Below are 16,005 nucleotides of genomic sequence, written 5' to 3'. Positions count from 1 at the left end.
GTATGATGTTTTGAAAAGTTAGAAACTGTTTATGTAATTTATTCAGATGATATATATTATACAGTCCTGAGTCCAGTGTAAAAAAAGACGAGAGAAGCATCCTTTCTATTCCTCAACATGTTGTGACTTACATTCTACAAAGTATGAAAGACCTGAGTGATCAGATCGGTAACTATAATCTCCATGCATTGCATACATCTGTGGTTAGTCTGTGTAGGGGCTGAATAAGGATTTGTGCAACATACAACAGCAAAGAGTAGAACCTGGAGACGCTGGCATGCTGCTTCTCCTGACGTGCATGTATTTGGGAAACTGGTGACACAATCATAGATGTGGAAAAAAGGGGCATGCACATGCTAACAAGACGAGTGCAGACTAATTATCAAAGTGAAATCATGTCAGTGTGACATGTAAAAACATTTGAACTCAACTTTGGTGTTTTTCGTGTTTTCTTGTGATTACATAACATCATAGATTGAAACCAATCTAAAGTCCTTGCATATATAAAACCTTTTAAGACCGATTTGTATAAACCCAAAACTACAGGGAAGGAAAGTTTAGGTAAGGTAATATGATGGATGCAAAATAAAGATGTGATAAATCAGTTAACTCTTAAGCATTATTCAAATTAATGCTCAAACTAACCTACATTTGCTTTCTGGAACCACTTGTTAGAAGGTGCCTTAACAATAGAGTAGAATATTTTATGAACTTAACAAATGGAGAGTGATGTTTTGACTCTACTGACACTGCTTTGATTTAAGAGAGAATGAACAGATAAATCATATCAGCCCAAGTCATTGCTTATTTGAAGAACTGTGCTCCAGTGAGGTTATCTGTGCTGTTAAAATGCATGCAAATGGATGAAAGAGCTGAAGCTTAACACCTTAGAAAAAAAAATCTACTTTTTAGGTGTTAAAGAAGTGGCTGAACAGCATGGTGAGACACTATCAGGCAGAAGAAACACAGTTTATAAAATCTGAATTACAGTCTGGAGGAAGTCAAAGTTGTGAGGCCTCGATATGCAGATTCCTGCTGCAGTGACACATGCCAGATGTTTGTCAACTGGGAGGTAGTGAAATCCAGAGATAAAATGTTCTGTTCTGATTTGCACTTGTATGAAATCAATAAGTGTCTTTATCCAAATTCAATTAAGATACTCTTCAATTATTTCCAGTATTATCTTCCTAGGAGAGATGTACTTCAGTCCTGTTTCTCTATTGGTTAGCTCTTGGTGGGGTGCAGTTTGCGGCCAAAGTACTCTGGCGCTGCGTCCAGCAGCCAGTCGGCGTCCACCAGACAGAGGTCTCTCATGTAGCAGCGGGACGTGTGCAGCAGCTCATTGAAGACCACGTATGCTGGTTTGGCCTGGAAAAGGACGGAGGAAGGGTGGATGGCCACAGGCTGGTGGGTGTCCAGGGCTAAGTAGCTGCCGTCGTGTTGTAGCTCTGCGGCGTTGACGAACATCCCGTGGGCAAGGCAGCGGCGAACGTTCCCCGTGTCCGCCCCGCATGACTCCAGCTTCAAATTCAGCTGGTAGATGAAAAAGCAGAACAGAACACGTTTGCTTAATATTTACAGCTGTGATCCGAAATGAGATCCTCTATTCCAAATCAACTGCAACACTTCACAACATTACACGATCTCCTTTAAACCTTGTTGTTTACAGGACTGTGCTCTTACTTTTGTGTACCATCATATCACAACCACGTGTATAGTGCATCATGTCTGTAAACAGATCATTCACAGTATTGACACATATAGATTTGCAGATGTTTACCTTAAGGCAGATTTCTTTGATTTGCGCTTGGACCTCTTTCACCAGACTCATGTTCCTGCTGTTGACAAAGTTCTCTCGACACCACTCCTTTAACAGCAGACACACACCAGATTATAAAGGTAGCTCAGCAGCACGCATTGATTTATGCATTTTGTTTAGTCACATGTACTTTCCTTCCCTACTGAGCCGGCTGTACTCACCTTATTACCACTGACTTTCTTGAACGCTCTGTAGATGTTGAGGAGGGTCATGTGGTCTCCTTCGCTGGAGGTGAACTTCTTGCGTGCTGCGAGCACCTCTTCCCGCCGCGCTGGAGGGTTATAAAGCACAGTGTCCACTGACAGCAGAGACACGATGCTCAAAATCTCCTCGGAACAGGAGTAGTCGGGGGACAACAGGATGGTCTGTGAGACGGAGCAAACAAAGGCGGGGAAGTGTTACAAAAAAGATCAGAGCAGAACCTTAGAAAACGGTATTTATTTATGTAATTTTGTGCATTCCCAGCACGTTTTACCTTTGCATATCTCGGCTCTAGAGGGAAGCTTGCCATCTTCTTTCCCAGAGCAGTGAGGAGAACCTGCTCATCCTTCCTCTCCACCGCTCCCAGCAGCTCTAAATGCTCCACAGCAGAGCGAACAGCCTCTGGGATAAACATACCGGGTTACTATGGCCTTCAAACCAGACCAGAGGTGCACATTGATTCATAATCAATCTTACCTGGGGACGGCTTGGACATGAAATCAAAATTCATCACATCTGGAATCCCTAGAGCCATGAGCTGCAGCATCACACCAGCTAAGTTACACCTGCAGTACACACACACACGCACGCACGCACGCACACACACACACACACACACACACGCAGGGGAAAGAAAATAACAGAACAGGACATTCAATCACACTGACCTACATAAATCAGTATTTGGGAGAGAATCCCACTCCTGCGGATCAGCACATACTGAGCTTTATTATCTGTATGAAAAGAAAAAAAAAAAAGCATCCTACCTCTGGATCTCAGGCACAGTCATAGGGATGAGGTTGTCGAATTCCTGTTCGGTGTAAAGACGATAGCAGAAGCCGGAGTCCTCCCTGCCAGCCCGGCCTGCTCGCTGCCATGCCTGCGCTTTAGAAACCCGCTGCACCGCCAGCACCTCCAGTCCGCTGTCTGAGAGTCACGCAGCACATGTTTAATGAGATGAGAGCAAAATAACTGGACGAAAAATATATTTTGCAAGGTGTAATTGTTTAATTTTACAGTTAGAAGCGGGATCACGGAGGTGGAGTCATGAGAGGAGTTGGGTAAATTAATAAGTAGAGCATCAACTTGAGGTGTGCTGAGTACTGTGGACATTCCAAAAGAAATAATGGCCTGTCTGTGATTAAAAACTTGCTGTTATTTAAACAGGCATTCATCATTATTAGGTGTTAATAGAATGCTGTGTTAAATCTGCAATAACAGATTTGTTGGCCACTTGGGGGCAGCAAAGTCTGAACATAACACTGACATCACGTTTAAGTTCATATGTTGAACTTATTAGCAAACAGTTGCTTATTTATACATCCAGCAGTTACAGAGCAACATTATTATTCATTTGGAGTCGTGTTTCTGTCCACTTGGTGAATGTAGGTCGAATATTAACTCTCTTTTAGCTCCGTTTTTGCTCTCTACCAACTCATGAAGGAAATATCTGGTTCTTTAGCCGCTAAAAGCTCCACTGTGTTCACCAGCTAGTTGCTAACTGGGTGTGTTTGCCGTACGGTAGCTGAGCCGGTAGTGTACAGTGGGTTTTTAGAGCTTTTTTGCAGAAAACAAACGCTATGAAAAGTGCCGAGAGTAAAGTGGCAAACAGACAGCTAAACAATCATTTAAACTTGCTACAAAGCTCTGGGACGCTGAGGGAAGCTCTGTAGGCGATGACTCTCACGTTACACATTATTTCATACATTGTTAATACAAAAAAATCGATTATAGATTACACTTTGAACTTAATACTGATATGTGTGTGTATGTGTGTGTGTGTGTGTGTGTGTGTGTGTGTGTGTGTGTGTGTGTGTGTGTATCATCTCACCAGGATTGAAACGTTTAGCCTTCACCATCCCTGTGTCTATGACGTATTTGATCCCAGAGATTGTAACTGATGTCTCGGCAATGTTGGTTGACAGAATAACTTTTCTACAACCCTGGAAAAAGGTGGAGAGGACAAACATCTTGCATGAGTTATACAATCATTTAAAACAATTAGGTAATGAAAAGAAAGAAATGTGGCACTTGTGGCTTTAAAGACTAAAGTAAATCTTAAACAATACCAAACATGTCTTATACAGAAACAGTTGAGAACTGCAGTGCACAGAGACACAGGGTTATATTTCCACAAACATGTCCCTTTTTCTACACTTATCTGTGGGAATCTGTTTCTCCTGCATGTTTGTTATTGCCTTTACCTTGGGAGCTGGCTGGAAGACCCTGAGCTGCTGCACTGGGGGCAGCGACGCATACAAAGGGATAACTACCATGGGACCACAACCGTCGGGAAGATGCTTTGCAATGTCCCTGCACGTTCTTGCCAGAGCCTCGATCTCCTCCTGGCCCGTCATGAAGACTAAGATATCATGGGACGGAGGTGCCTCCTGCACACAAACAAGAAGACTGTGTTCTGTTCCAGTGTCAGAAAGAATCATCACCACCACCTTCAACTAACAAATATTACAGCACATGAGCATGCAAGCAGGAGAGCTGTTTACCCACAGGTTTGTCTTCTTCATGATGCTAAGGGAGACAGTCTATGGTTTTTGACTTTGATTTAGATTGGATTAATTTAAATACACCTGACTGCACATGAGTGAGTAAACAAGAAAAACCATATTTGTCAGGCGCCTGTAGTGATGCAGTCTGCTCTATTTCTTCAGGACTGGTTAGCGTAGCATTTCCATTGCAACACAAAATACAGTATATCAGAAGAACTAAAACAACAATTTAAAAAATCTCTCTGGTTGAGGGCAAATATTGTGGACTACCTGATGGATCTGGAAAATGGAGACGAGAGCAGCCTGGAGATAGTCTGACTGGGACTGCTTAGTGTAGTAGATCTGAATGGGATGCTGCCTGCCCTCCAGGTACAGTACAGGAGACTTGTTGAAGTACTCGGAGAACAAGTCCACATCCATAGTGGCTGACATCACTATGACCTGTGCAGGTTACACAAAAGACAGAAGCTGTGAACAAAAAGAGATGCTTCAACACAGCAGCAGAGGCAAAGATGAGTTTATAGGAATTAAAAAAGAGCAAACATTTGATCTCATGAGCAAATGCAGTGAAATAAAATATCCTATTGAAGCCAGGACTACCTCAACTGTCCTCCTACCTTCAGAGGAATCTTATTAAGCTCTCTGCGCCTGCGCTGAGCGGTCTTAACCACACCAAACAGCACGTCGGTGTGCACGGTGCGCTCATGAGCTTCATCCAGGACCACCACAGTGTAGCGCAGCAGTAAGGGATCTCCGATGGCCTCTCGCAGCAGCATGCCATCTGTCATGAACTTCAGCTTTGTCTCAGGGGAGGTGACATCCTCAAAACGCACCGTGTACCCGACCTGAAAACAAGTTTGTTGATGTGCCATTATGTTAACAGCCCAGTAAGACTTGACATTTACAGTGTATCAACTCAAATATCCATCACAAGAATGTAATGTATTGATGTAAAATGATTCAACACATATTAAGCACAAAGTTTACTACAACAACATACATAATGATTATGATTATTATCAAGCTGTTCTATTGTGATCTACTGTGCGTACCAGCTTGCCAAGCTGAGTCCTCTTCTCTTCTGCCACCCTTCCTGCCAGTGAGATTGCAGCAACTCGACGCGGCTGAGTGATGGCAATGATGCCCTGTCGTCCGATGCCGGCCTCATACAGATACTGTGGGATCTGTGTGGTCTTCCCAGAGCCTGTCTCCCCTGGGTGAGAGAGAAGTTAGAAAGAGTTCAGGTATTACACTGTGAATCTGTGGAGTAGAAATGACATTTTCTGTGCAATATATTAACCAAGGTGTGATACAACTCACATATTTTGTTGGGAAAATATTTCAGGCTATGACATAAAACAGACTGACTGAGCACTTTAATGAGAACAGCAGTGTTCCTGAGTGCATTTCATGTCATATATAAATATTTTATATGTCATATCATATATACATATTTGATTTACTTTTGAGTTTACTGCTGTGAATTACAGACATGCTAAAGTATGTACAGATTAAAACTGAGCTGTAGTTTAACAGAGCTGACAATATGATTCAGTTTCCTTTAAACTGAGCGCTCCAACAGTGTCTACTGTTGTGGTAGCACATGTTAAGTGTAGCAGAGACTTTACCTATCAGAATAGCGCTGTGAAGCTGCCTCAGCTGGCTCAGTAGTTGAGGTTTCGCCTGATGGATTGGAAGCTGTTTCCTCTGGACGTCTATCGGAGTGGCTGCATTTCCCTTTCTCGGCAGCAACATTCCAGGTTTATTCCTATCGAGGCGGAAAAAAACAGACCCCGGCTTGAATTTTTTAGCCGGAGGAGGTGCGGGGTCGTGGGGCATGGTCTAGAAAAAGTGACTCTTTTAGCAAAACCTTAGTGGCTTTTTCTTGAGAGTCTTTATTGACAGAAAGAAACAAAAAAAAGTTTTTTTTTCATGCTCGCTGACGAACAAGCAGGCGTCACTGCAGTTGTTTTGCTATCTCTGCAAAAAACGTCCCCACGTGGTCATCTTCGGCGCAGTTGTTTGTCGTCATCAGTCCTTGTGAAATTTACCCCGAATCTCGACTGTCAGGTAGATCCGCCTGTAAACCATGAACGTAGATGCTATGGGATGAACATAATGTCATATTTCGAAACTGAAAAAGCTTCGAAAGACTGAAACTCGGTGTTTGAAAGCTTGAACTATATTAAAATATATTTTACAAGAACTAAGTTTTGAAGGCTTGTATAATATTTTGATAGGCTGAAAAAACATTATTTTTTAAAATTTGTTTTCCGTCTTCACAACTGCAGCACTCTTTTTACAGTGTTTCTCCATTATTTGTTTTTAAACATCTTTATTTTATTGACGCAATCTGGACATTACAATAACAAGTTGGCAAAAACGTACAAACTGTACAAATCCTAGACAGAGCTATTACAGTTTATTGTAATATAACACAAAGCAGTAGAAATAAGGAATAAATAAATAAAAGAGGGTCAGAGGTTTAATCAGAAATCAATATATGTATGTTTTTGTAAATATCCAAAACCTGTTTGGTTTTTTTTTTTTTTTTTTTACATTTCATTGCTTTCTTAAAATGTATTAACTCATTCATGAAGACTGAAAACAGTGGTCTGACATCAACAAATCTGCATCTGTAGAATTATTGTTTATTTATAATAATCAAGCTATTGTACATCATTTCCATTTTTTGTCCTGCATTAAAACTCCAAATTTAATATCATTATATTCTAATTTGGGCAACTGAAAATCCTTTTCAGATATCCACTTTCGAAATGTTTCCAAAAAGATTTGGTATAATCACAAGCAAAGAGTGAATTTTCTAAAGTTTTGATATCAGAATAACAAAACATAAAATTGTTTTTATCAGTGTTGAATCTTTGTCTTAGAAACTCATTACAAAGATAAATATCATTTATCATTTTAAAATTAGTTTCTTTAGCTTTCGGTGAAATAGGGAGAGCGAGGTATCTGGTTCTGATTATAATCTCTTTAGGATAATCTTTTCATAGAAAAGGGAAGAGTTTGAAGGTGAGGGAACCCTTTACAATTTTGTTTGTGCATTTTTTTTCTCCTTAAAATCGAGTTTGTCTGTATAAAGTGAAGGTATCTGTGGTACTAACACATCATAAAGCAACATGCCTTTCACCATATTCACCATTACTTGTGCAATTGCCTTGATAACCACGAAGTATTGATTTTTGTACACTTCACATTGAATTTATCAATTAATTAATTGTACTCCAGAAGATTCCCTCTTGAATCCATAAAATGTAAAATAGACAGGACACCTCTCTCCACCAGTCACACTAACATAAAGATTTTCTTTTCAACAAGATACATCTGTTATTCCAGATTAGAGGACTGTGTGAAGTGAAATTGTGCTTATAAATCAGTTTCCAGTATAGGAGGGCCTGCTGATGAAATTTAGACAACATAATGTGCAGTATAGCACTACAGTTATCACATCTTAACAGAAAATCTATCCAACCACATTTATCAAATATTTAAGAGGGAATATTAAACCAGGATACATCATTATTTTGTATTAATTGTTGAAACCATTTTAGTTTTATCATTCCATTCATCGCCTCATAGTTGATCCCCTCCTCAATTTTAGTAATAAAAACACATATAAATAAAAACAATATAAATCTCTCTGTACACAGGAATTCAGTATAGACTCACTGTTCTTTATGCCAATACAGTTTTGGGTGAACAGACCAGTTGGAAGAGTTGTGACACTCTTTGATCTCACCGCCATGTGATCACATGGTTCATGTCAACCTGTCTGACACTCAGCAGCAGGGACTATATTTACAGCAAGTTTCGGGTCATATTAATGCATAATGTGCATTGATTACTGTTGTGTTCTATCATGTATATGTCTGCTACTTCATTATTATATTATTTACATTTATTTATATTACTTACTTTACACCACTAGGCGGTAGTATGGTAAAGCAGATATAGAGATGGCTACGATACTATACCAGCTACTGAGGACTATTGTTTTACTTTACATTCAGCCTGTTGAAGTAAACAGCACCTGTTAAACACTCTGGCGTTCTTTTATTCATCAGCACACATTACAATTACTACGTTGGCGACACTATATTCAATATATATAATAGCCTTTCTGGGGAGTGGCAGAGACAGCATTAATCTGTTTTTCTGTGGTTAATTTTGAAAGGAAAATGTTTTCATTTATAATATGTATTTATTTATTATTCTCCTGCTTCTATGGTCATAATTACTTACATCCTCATGTTATCTTATGTTAAGACATTCACATAAATATGCACACAAAGTGGATATCAATCATGCCAGCAACTGCTCAGTTCAAGTTTGGTCAATAGTACAAAATATACAGTACATGACAACCAATGGAATTCAACAAAATACCCATAATATGTCCAGGGAGAGGGTCCAGTCTGTTCCCCCACTCATGGTCTTCCACTCCTGTTGTTGGTAGTGCTACATCTGGGCTTTGCTGTCATGACTGCCACTCAAACCTCAGACTGGACACACACAGACACACACACACACACACACACACACACACACACACACACACACACACACACACACACACACATATATATATCCTGGAAAACAAAACAGGGAGATGGCCTTTTATGGAGTTGATCATGCTCTCTACAATAACACACATCTTGTATCTCTTCTCCATCTCTTAACATTTCCATTCCACAGCATGCAAGCATCCTGCTGCAAGAGCTTTCATAGGCGCCTCAGGATTTTACCACCCCAGTTTCAGAATGATTCTATTTTATTTTATCTAATTGCTAGATTCATTTTCCATTCTATTGTTAGATTCACCTTTATTATATTGTATTTATCTAATTGCTAGCCTTGTTCTGGAGCTATAGGCACCAAAGAATTTCACTGTACATTGTACAGTGTATGATTGTGTATGTGACAATAAAACTTGATTTGATTTGAATATTTAGAGTTCACCCACCACAGTTTCAGAAATTTCTATGGGGAAACTTGGTATTTTAGTATAAATATTTTGCTGCTTTATCATAACATCTAACTTAAACTAAACTACACAGACAAAAATGAAGATTATGGATCAGAGGAGACGAGCAATGTTCAGCTGCTATGTTGCTACATGCTGGTTATATTGTACTGCCACCAACAATAAAGGTAAAGTAAGTTGGTGAAAACAGTGATTTCATGGTTTTTATGACTCTATGTTGAGATATTGACACACAAAACAAGTTTAAAATATTAATAGGAAGTTAATTAATTTAACAAGAAGTGCACCAGCAAAATGCTTTTAGAATATCATTTTTTTAAACAATATTTTTATTATACTTTTTCCTCTGTCAAAATGATCAGCTGTGAGGCCTGCACAAATATTGGGAGGTGTTAGTTGAAAGTTTATTCATTGCTATTGTAAAACAAGACTTAGTTATCACTAGTTTTATTACATCCAAGATATAAGTGCTATTCAATTAACGTCAGCATTATGTGATTAAAATTTCAACACAATGCTTAAACACTATGTTACAGCTGTATGTGTTGCCTGTGATTTTTGTCTCCTTCCTCTCCTGTCTATTGCTCCACCCAGGCCATCTACAATCAGTCCACAGGGAGGTGCACCTGGCCCAGGGACGAAGAGGTTAAATGTTCCATGTTCCTGTAGCAGTCAGAGGTATTGTTTATAGCACTTATTTAGTGTCCTTGTTGTTTTTGTATCTCTTTCTTAATAAATTCCATGGCTTGGTTGTTTTTAAAAGGTGTTTTACTTTGTTAAAAGAGTTTTAAATTGGGTAAATGGTGGATTGTTGTTTGCCCCACAAGGCCGACCAAGGGTGGGGCGTAACAGCTGTGTTAACATATTAATGTTGGATTAAAGTTATCTTTTTGTTATGACAGAAAACAGAAGCAAATCCTGCAAAGAAGTGGAAAATTACATTTGTACTAACCGTTCTGTCAAATGGTCTTTTCTCTCAGTCGACATCTACCCCAGCCTCTCCATCTCTCCACCAGCCTGGTCATTGATCTACCAGCCTCTCCACCGCTCCACTAATGTGTCAAAAAATGCTGTCATTTCATCAACTTACCAGCAAGCCCATATGGGAAACACAGAAAATGAATGGGGTTCAATGCTAGAACTATACAATAGGCCTCAATCTGCATTCTTGTCTGTACTTGTGTTCAGGGACGTTGTAACTATTTTCTGGGAGGGGCATGGACTACTTCACCCTTCGCACCGCTATCACTACTATCTTTCTCTCTCTCTCAAGCACGTAGCTGACTCAGAGGGAGGTTTTGAAAAGAAATCAAATATCCACTTTTGTGACATTGCCTTGAACCACGAGCCTAATTTGACCCCACCTACTAGCTAACCAGGTCAACGTGCGCACGCATCAAAGGTTCCTCTGTATGTATACGTCTACGTGACTACTTCAGACTGCATATATGTGTACATCATGTTAGTATGTGCCATTTACTGACTGCAGACATTTTCATTCATTATTTTGTATTTTATGAATGCACATATAGGCTACAGTATGTTATATTAAACATTATTCACATGGGTCAACAGTTTTTCTTGCTAGGTTGCTAAGGAGCCCTTCTTGGCTAAGATGATGTGAATTACACTGGCCTGGCTATTTGTTTACATAGTTAAAGATGCATGAAGTGCTTTGAGCATGCTTATCTTTTCTGACAATCACATCACTAGGCTATAAAAGCATATATTCTCTACATTGTAAGGAAATATGAAAGACAGAAATTAAAGTCAGATAAATTTAAGCATCATTTCTTAATTTAAAAAAAAAAAAAGTTTCCTCAGCATCCTGCAGCCAGGCAGGATACCAAGAGCTCCATCATGGGATTTCCCCTTGGTGTTATGATTGCTGTGGCCAATTCCCTCTTTCCTCCCTAAGGTAGTAAACTCCCGGACAGTGAACCAAGTGATTGAAATAATCTCATTTCAATCGGAGTCAGTCTCTGCTGTGGGTGACATAGACCTACAGACACTGTGTCCAGTAATGGTGTTAAGGGCTTATTTGACACGCATGCAGTCCCTGAAACGCTCACATTCACAGTTGTTTGTCTGTTATGGTGATAACAAATTAGGCTTTCCTGTATCTAAACAGTGTCTGTCTCACTGGGTGGTCGATACTATTTCTCGTGCCTACGACGGGCAGAACCTTCCTGTCCTTGGTAATCTTGTGGCGCTCTACTAGAGGTATGGCCACTTCCTAGGCTGCTTTAAGAGGGGTATCTATTTTACAGAGTCAACGTGGCTGCATGGGCACCAATGGGTTCTGCTGTACTCTCAGCTGCTGGATGGAGAAGTGATGGAGTCCTCTGTTCCTCGCGACCCTGATGGTTTAAGTCATCCAAGGTGAAGACAGTGGTGACGGTCTGAGTGAGGTCAAAATAGATCGTAAACTATGGCTTTAACTATGGATCTATGAGACCAAACGATGACCGTCACCATCTCTTGTTGCTCAGAACTGGCTGAGGCGTTCCAGGCAAGAGGAAGAGGCATGTTCACTCGGATGCTCTACGGCGAGCCAACCTCCTGAGGTCAGTCACATGACTTTGTTGACATAAGGTTTCGAGTATAGTAAGAAGGATGGCATCATCCAAGGTGAAGACCATGGTGACGGTCATCATTCAGTCTCATACATCCATAGTTATAGCCATAACTTTCGTTCTTCATGCTGAACAGTCGTCTCATCGCTGTCTGTCCTTTGACTGTCTAGTTTGTATGTTAATTACAAAGCTTTTCAAGAACTATGGCTGGCTGATAATTTTAATATTTACATTAAAATACGATTTTGTGGATTAAATACTTATTGAGTCCGGTCTTATGGTTTTATAAAAAAATAACTATTGCCCTACCAGGCTGTGAGTTTTACAGTAGGCTAAGATTAGCTAGCTGGCTAACACAGGTTAGCTGATGACAATGATAAACTTACTGAACAAAAAGCAAAGGCAACCCCTCAGTATCTGTAGTCAACAGCAGCTCCACACCAGTTTACAAATGCTGGTAGTGAAAATGAAGATATATTAGTGTCCTCCTGCTGCTGCGGTGACTCAGCTTCCGACAGAGCTTTGATGGCCGCAGTCAAGCCAAGGCAGCAGTAGTAGAGCCAAAACCATCACTGCTCTGTAACCAGTCCAGCTTTAAACTCAGTTTAGGACCTCCTACCTTATTAACATATGGACACAGAAAAACAGAAATAATTAAATGAATAAATGTAGGAATAAATGAATGAATGTAGGGGAGACCAGGGACAGTTGTACCATGGGATGGCTGTAATACCTTGAATTCCTCCAATCAGAAACAAGCGACAGTGATAACGCTCACTCTACGCATGCTCAGTAAGATTGATCTTCTTGCTTAAAAAAAAGGAGCCACATTTAAAACTCCCGGAGAAAGTTACCAGCGAAAGTGTTTTTTTGAGGTAAAAATTTAACTTTTCTATCAGATGTATTTTTTGGATACTGTCCTGAGATCGAATGTCTAGAAATCCAAATAAGTATTATTAGAATCACTGTTTTGTAAGCTAAAAATAGAAATGGCTAACATGTGTCAAACTAATCTGTCAAGCTAGTTCACATGAGGTGAAAACATGGCTGGTGATACTGGGACAGTTGTAACGCCTTGTTACAATCATCCCTGAACCGAGTTTCATTTATATTTTAAAAACCTAAAGGCCTACATAAACTAGATAGATAGATAGATAGATAGATAGATAGATAGATAGATAGATAGATAGATAGATAGATAGATAGATAACAAATCAGTCAGTGGAAACACATGTTTGGTTACAGCATGCTAAATATCAGACAAAGGAAGACAGACAGGGGAGTCCCACTTCCCTGTGTACAGGGACAGTTGTAACAGTGGAGTAACTGTATTTAAATCAATTTTGCAACCTGTACGTATTTCATAAAACCATGGGTGTGGTAAACTCAGTTCTAAAAAACAGTCTGCAATATGCACAACTTTCAAAATAAAGAATTGCTCTTTCAAAACTCAAGTTTCAACATTTCGCAACTTTCTCTCAGCGGATGTGCACCAGTTTTCAGATCAACATTTAAAAGGTTTCAAACCTGGAAAACAAACTAATATACCAGGAGAGCAGTGACAAGTTTGAATCTCTGAAAATGTGTTGGAGAAACACTAAAGTGAGCTGCAGTTGCTTAAATACAAAATAGTGTTTGCAGAGATTTTTTTTAACAGCCTATCAAAACATTATGCAAGCCTTCAAAATTTTCAATCTTGCAAAACCTTTTTTACTAAATTTCAAGCTTTCCAAAACTGAGTTTCAATCAGAAACTTTTTTCAAAGTCAGGCAGATTCACCTACAAACCTGAATGTATATGCAAGCTACTGATTTTGATTGTACAAGCAGGACTGTAAATTTAACTCACTAAGATCTTTTTTGAGAAAACAAAACTGATTTGAAAAGTTTACCACTAAAATTGTGTGGATTAAGTTATAAAAAATTTTTTAGTCCCCAAACTACACCTCTGTGGAATTGCAGATATTATGACTGTGAGAAACAAATCACTGTTCAATAAGAAGTGGATGGAAAAGGAAAAATGGTCTGTGATGCACACACCAGCTGATGGAGGGCTTTTTATGTAATTTGAAGATTTTTGTCTAAAATAAGATTTCATGGGAGACCATAATGAGTTTTACATTGTCTTCAATGTTATTCCCTCAGTCGATGGCTTTGATGGCCCATAATGGGTTTAAAGACCCTGTCGTGGAAAACTCTCCAGATAGGCCAATAACTCTTCAGGTCTCCCATAACATATTTGTTCCAAAAAACAAGATGATCCAAACTCTAAGATTTACTGTGTATCATTTGCAATACAAGTAAACCGAGGCTTGATCCATAGATCAAAAAACCTAAATGTAAGACTACAAGCTCCATTTTATGTAATCTGCTTAAACTCCCATTGTAGAGCCTATCTTATCTGGTTTTCTTGGACTCATCCTCATTTTACCAATTCCCGGAATCTCCCACCATTTCTTCCAAGACTCCCTTGTAAGCTCCTCCCCTGGTGATGTCACTTCCAGTGAAGCTCCTCCCACAATGTCATTATTGACTTTGACATTTTGGCATTGATGCAAATATGATCCTATTTGGAAACAATGATGTCTCAAACTTCCCTATAACTAAACATAAGAATAGCCTGTAATTAATCAAATGTCATACGCAAATAATCAGACATCACGAGCACTGACCCTTCTATGACTCGTAATGATTAACTATCCTGTACACTGTCCCTGAGATAACACTGGAATGATTATTTATACAAGGAAATCATTCCACCACAACCCCTCACGCAGAACCAAAAGAGCAAAAAAATCTGAACCAATTATTATATCAAACTGCTTATTCCACCAAAAGCTGGGAAATCCAGTTTAAAACTTTCCCCTCAGGGTAATTTCTGAGGCAGTGATTTGGAGGGGACAGAAACTGTTGCATTGGATCATATCATTGGTTTTATGGTTTTTATGGTTTGACAACTTTTGATTGGTACTGTACATGTCATTTTGGAGTCATCTTGAAAGCAAAGAACATTAACTGATCCTGAACATCACTATTATGTACTATATAAATACTGTATATAAATTCTAAATAAATAGTGTTGTCATTTCCTTTCATCCCTAAACTTGATGAAGAAATAAATTGCCAAAAGACTGCTGAATCTGACCATGAACTTAAGTCTGAATACCCCACTTCCTTTCGCGAAGGTCGCATCATTTCTCTTGCAAGACAAATGCGAAAAACATTCACAAGTTTGTTTAGGCTTGTCTGAATTGCTGTTATTCTCTGTTTACAGGGCTCCCTTAGAACTGATTAAACAAATCTACAGCTGTTCAAAACACTGCAGCCTCACCAAAATTAGACTGAGTGAACATCTCAATCTCTACACTGGCTACCTGTAAGCTATAAATTTAATTTTATGGTGCTTATCATTTTCAAATCACCTTGCTCAAGACTACGTCATTGACCTGCTCACAGTTTATGTTCCTAACAGATCACTACATTGTGCTGAATCTCTCACATTAACTGTTCCTCAGTCCAGGATTAAAGCCTACAGTGATGCTGCATTTAATTCATACAGCCTACAGATACTGGAGCAGTAACTTTGTAGAGTTGAGAATGTGCACGTCCTCTACAACTTTAAAAAACAGATTTTCACTAGACGTTCATTATTTTTGTAGCACATTGTATTGTATTTTTGTATGAAATCATCTATATGTATAAAGTTTTATTATCATAGCCATTTTCAACAATATTCTGTTGGTACAACAATCAATAACACCCTTGACAAACAACTAAAAACCTCTCGAGTGTTTTCAGGAAACATTTACAACTGGAAAACCTAGTTGGTTACAGTATTGGGGAATACAAAGGCAAGAGGGATATGGGAATATTTCAATATCCCCAGTGAGAATTTTTC

At 39.2% G+C, this 16,005-nt stretch overlaps 1 protein-coding gene across 1 annotated transcript in view; it reads right to left on the bottom strand.

Moving 5' to 3' along the window:
- The window catches only part of dhx33 (DEAH (Asp-Glu-Ala-His) box polypeptide 33), a 6,644-nt gene extending 81 nt beyond the window's left edge, over positions 1-6,563 (bottom strand). Inside the window, exons 1-12 of the mRNA XM_067607477.1 lie at positions 6,156-6,563; positions 5,580-5,740; positions 5,145-5,372; positions 4,798-4,968; positions 4,225-4,410; positions 3,852-3,963; positions 2,788-2,947; positions 2,498-2,586; positions 2,295-2,422; positions 1,981-2,184; positions 1,781-1,867; positions 1-1,533 (exon numbers count right to left, since the gene is read on the bottom strand). The exon at positions 1-1,533 is cut by the window's left edge and continues 81 nt beyond it. Of these exons, the coding sequence (XP_067463578.1) occupies positions 1,225-1,533; positions 1,781-1,867; positions 1,981-2,184; positions 2,295-2,422; positions 2,498-2,586; positions 2,788-2,947; positions 3,852-3,963; positions 4,225-4,410; positions 4,798-4,968; positions 5,145-5,372; positions 5,580-5,740; positions 6,156-6,366 (2,046 nt within the window). The 5' untranslated portion in view covers positions 6,367-6,563 and the 3' untranslated portion in view covers positions 1-1,224. The remainder of the gene's footprint in view (positions 1,534-1,780; positions 1,868-1,980; positions 2,185-2,294; positions 2,423-2,497; positions 2,587-2,787; positions 2,948-3,851; positions 3,964-4,224; positions 4,411-4,797; positions 4,969-5,144; positions 5,373-5,579; positions 5,741-6,155) is intronic.
- Positions 6,564-16,005: the final 9,442 nt, after the last annotated feature.

The sequence above is a fragment of the Thunnus thynnus genome, chromosome 13 (assembly GCF_963924715.1).
Source record: "Thunnus thynnus chromosome 13, fThuThy2.1, whole genome shotgun sequence".
Classification (NCBI taxonomy): Eukaryota; Metazoa; Chordata; class Actinopteri; order Scombriformes; family Scombridae; genus Thunnus; species Thunnus thynnus.
The sequence above is the reverse complement of the archived record's forward strand: the minus strand, read 5'-3'. Positions and strand labels throughout refer to the sequence as shown.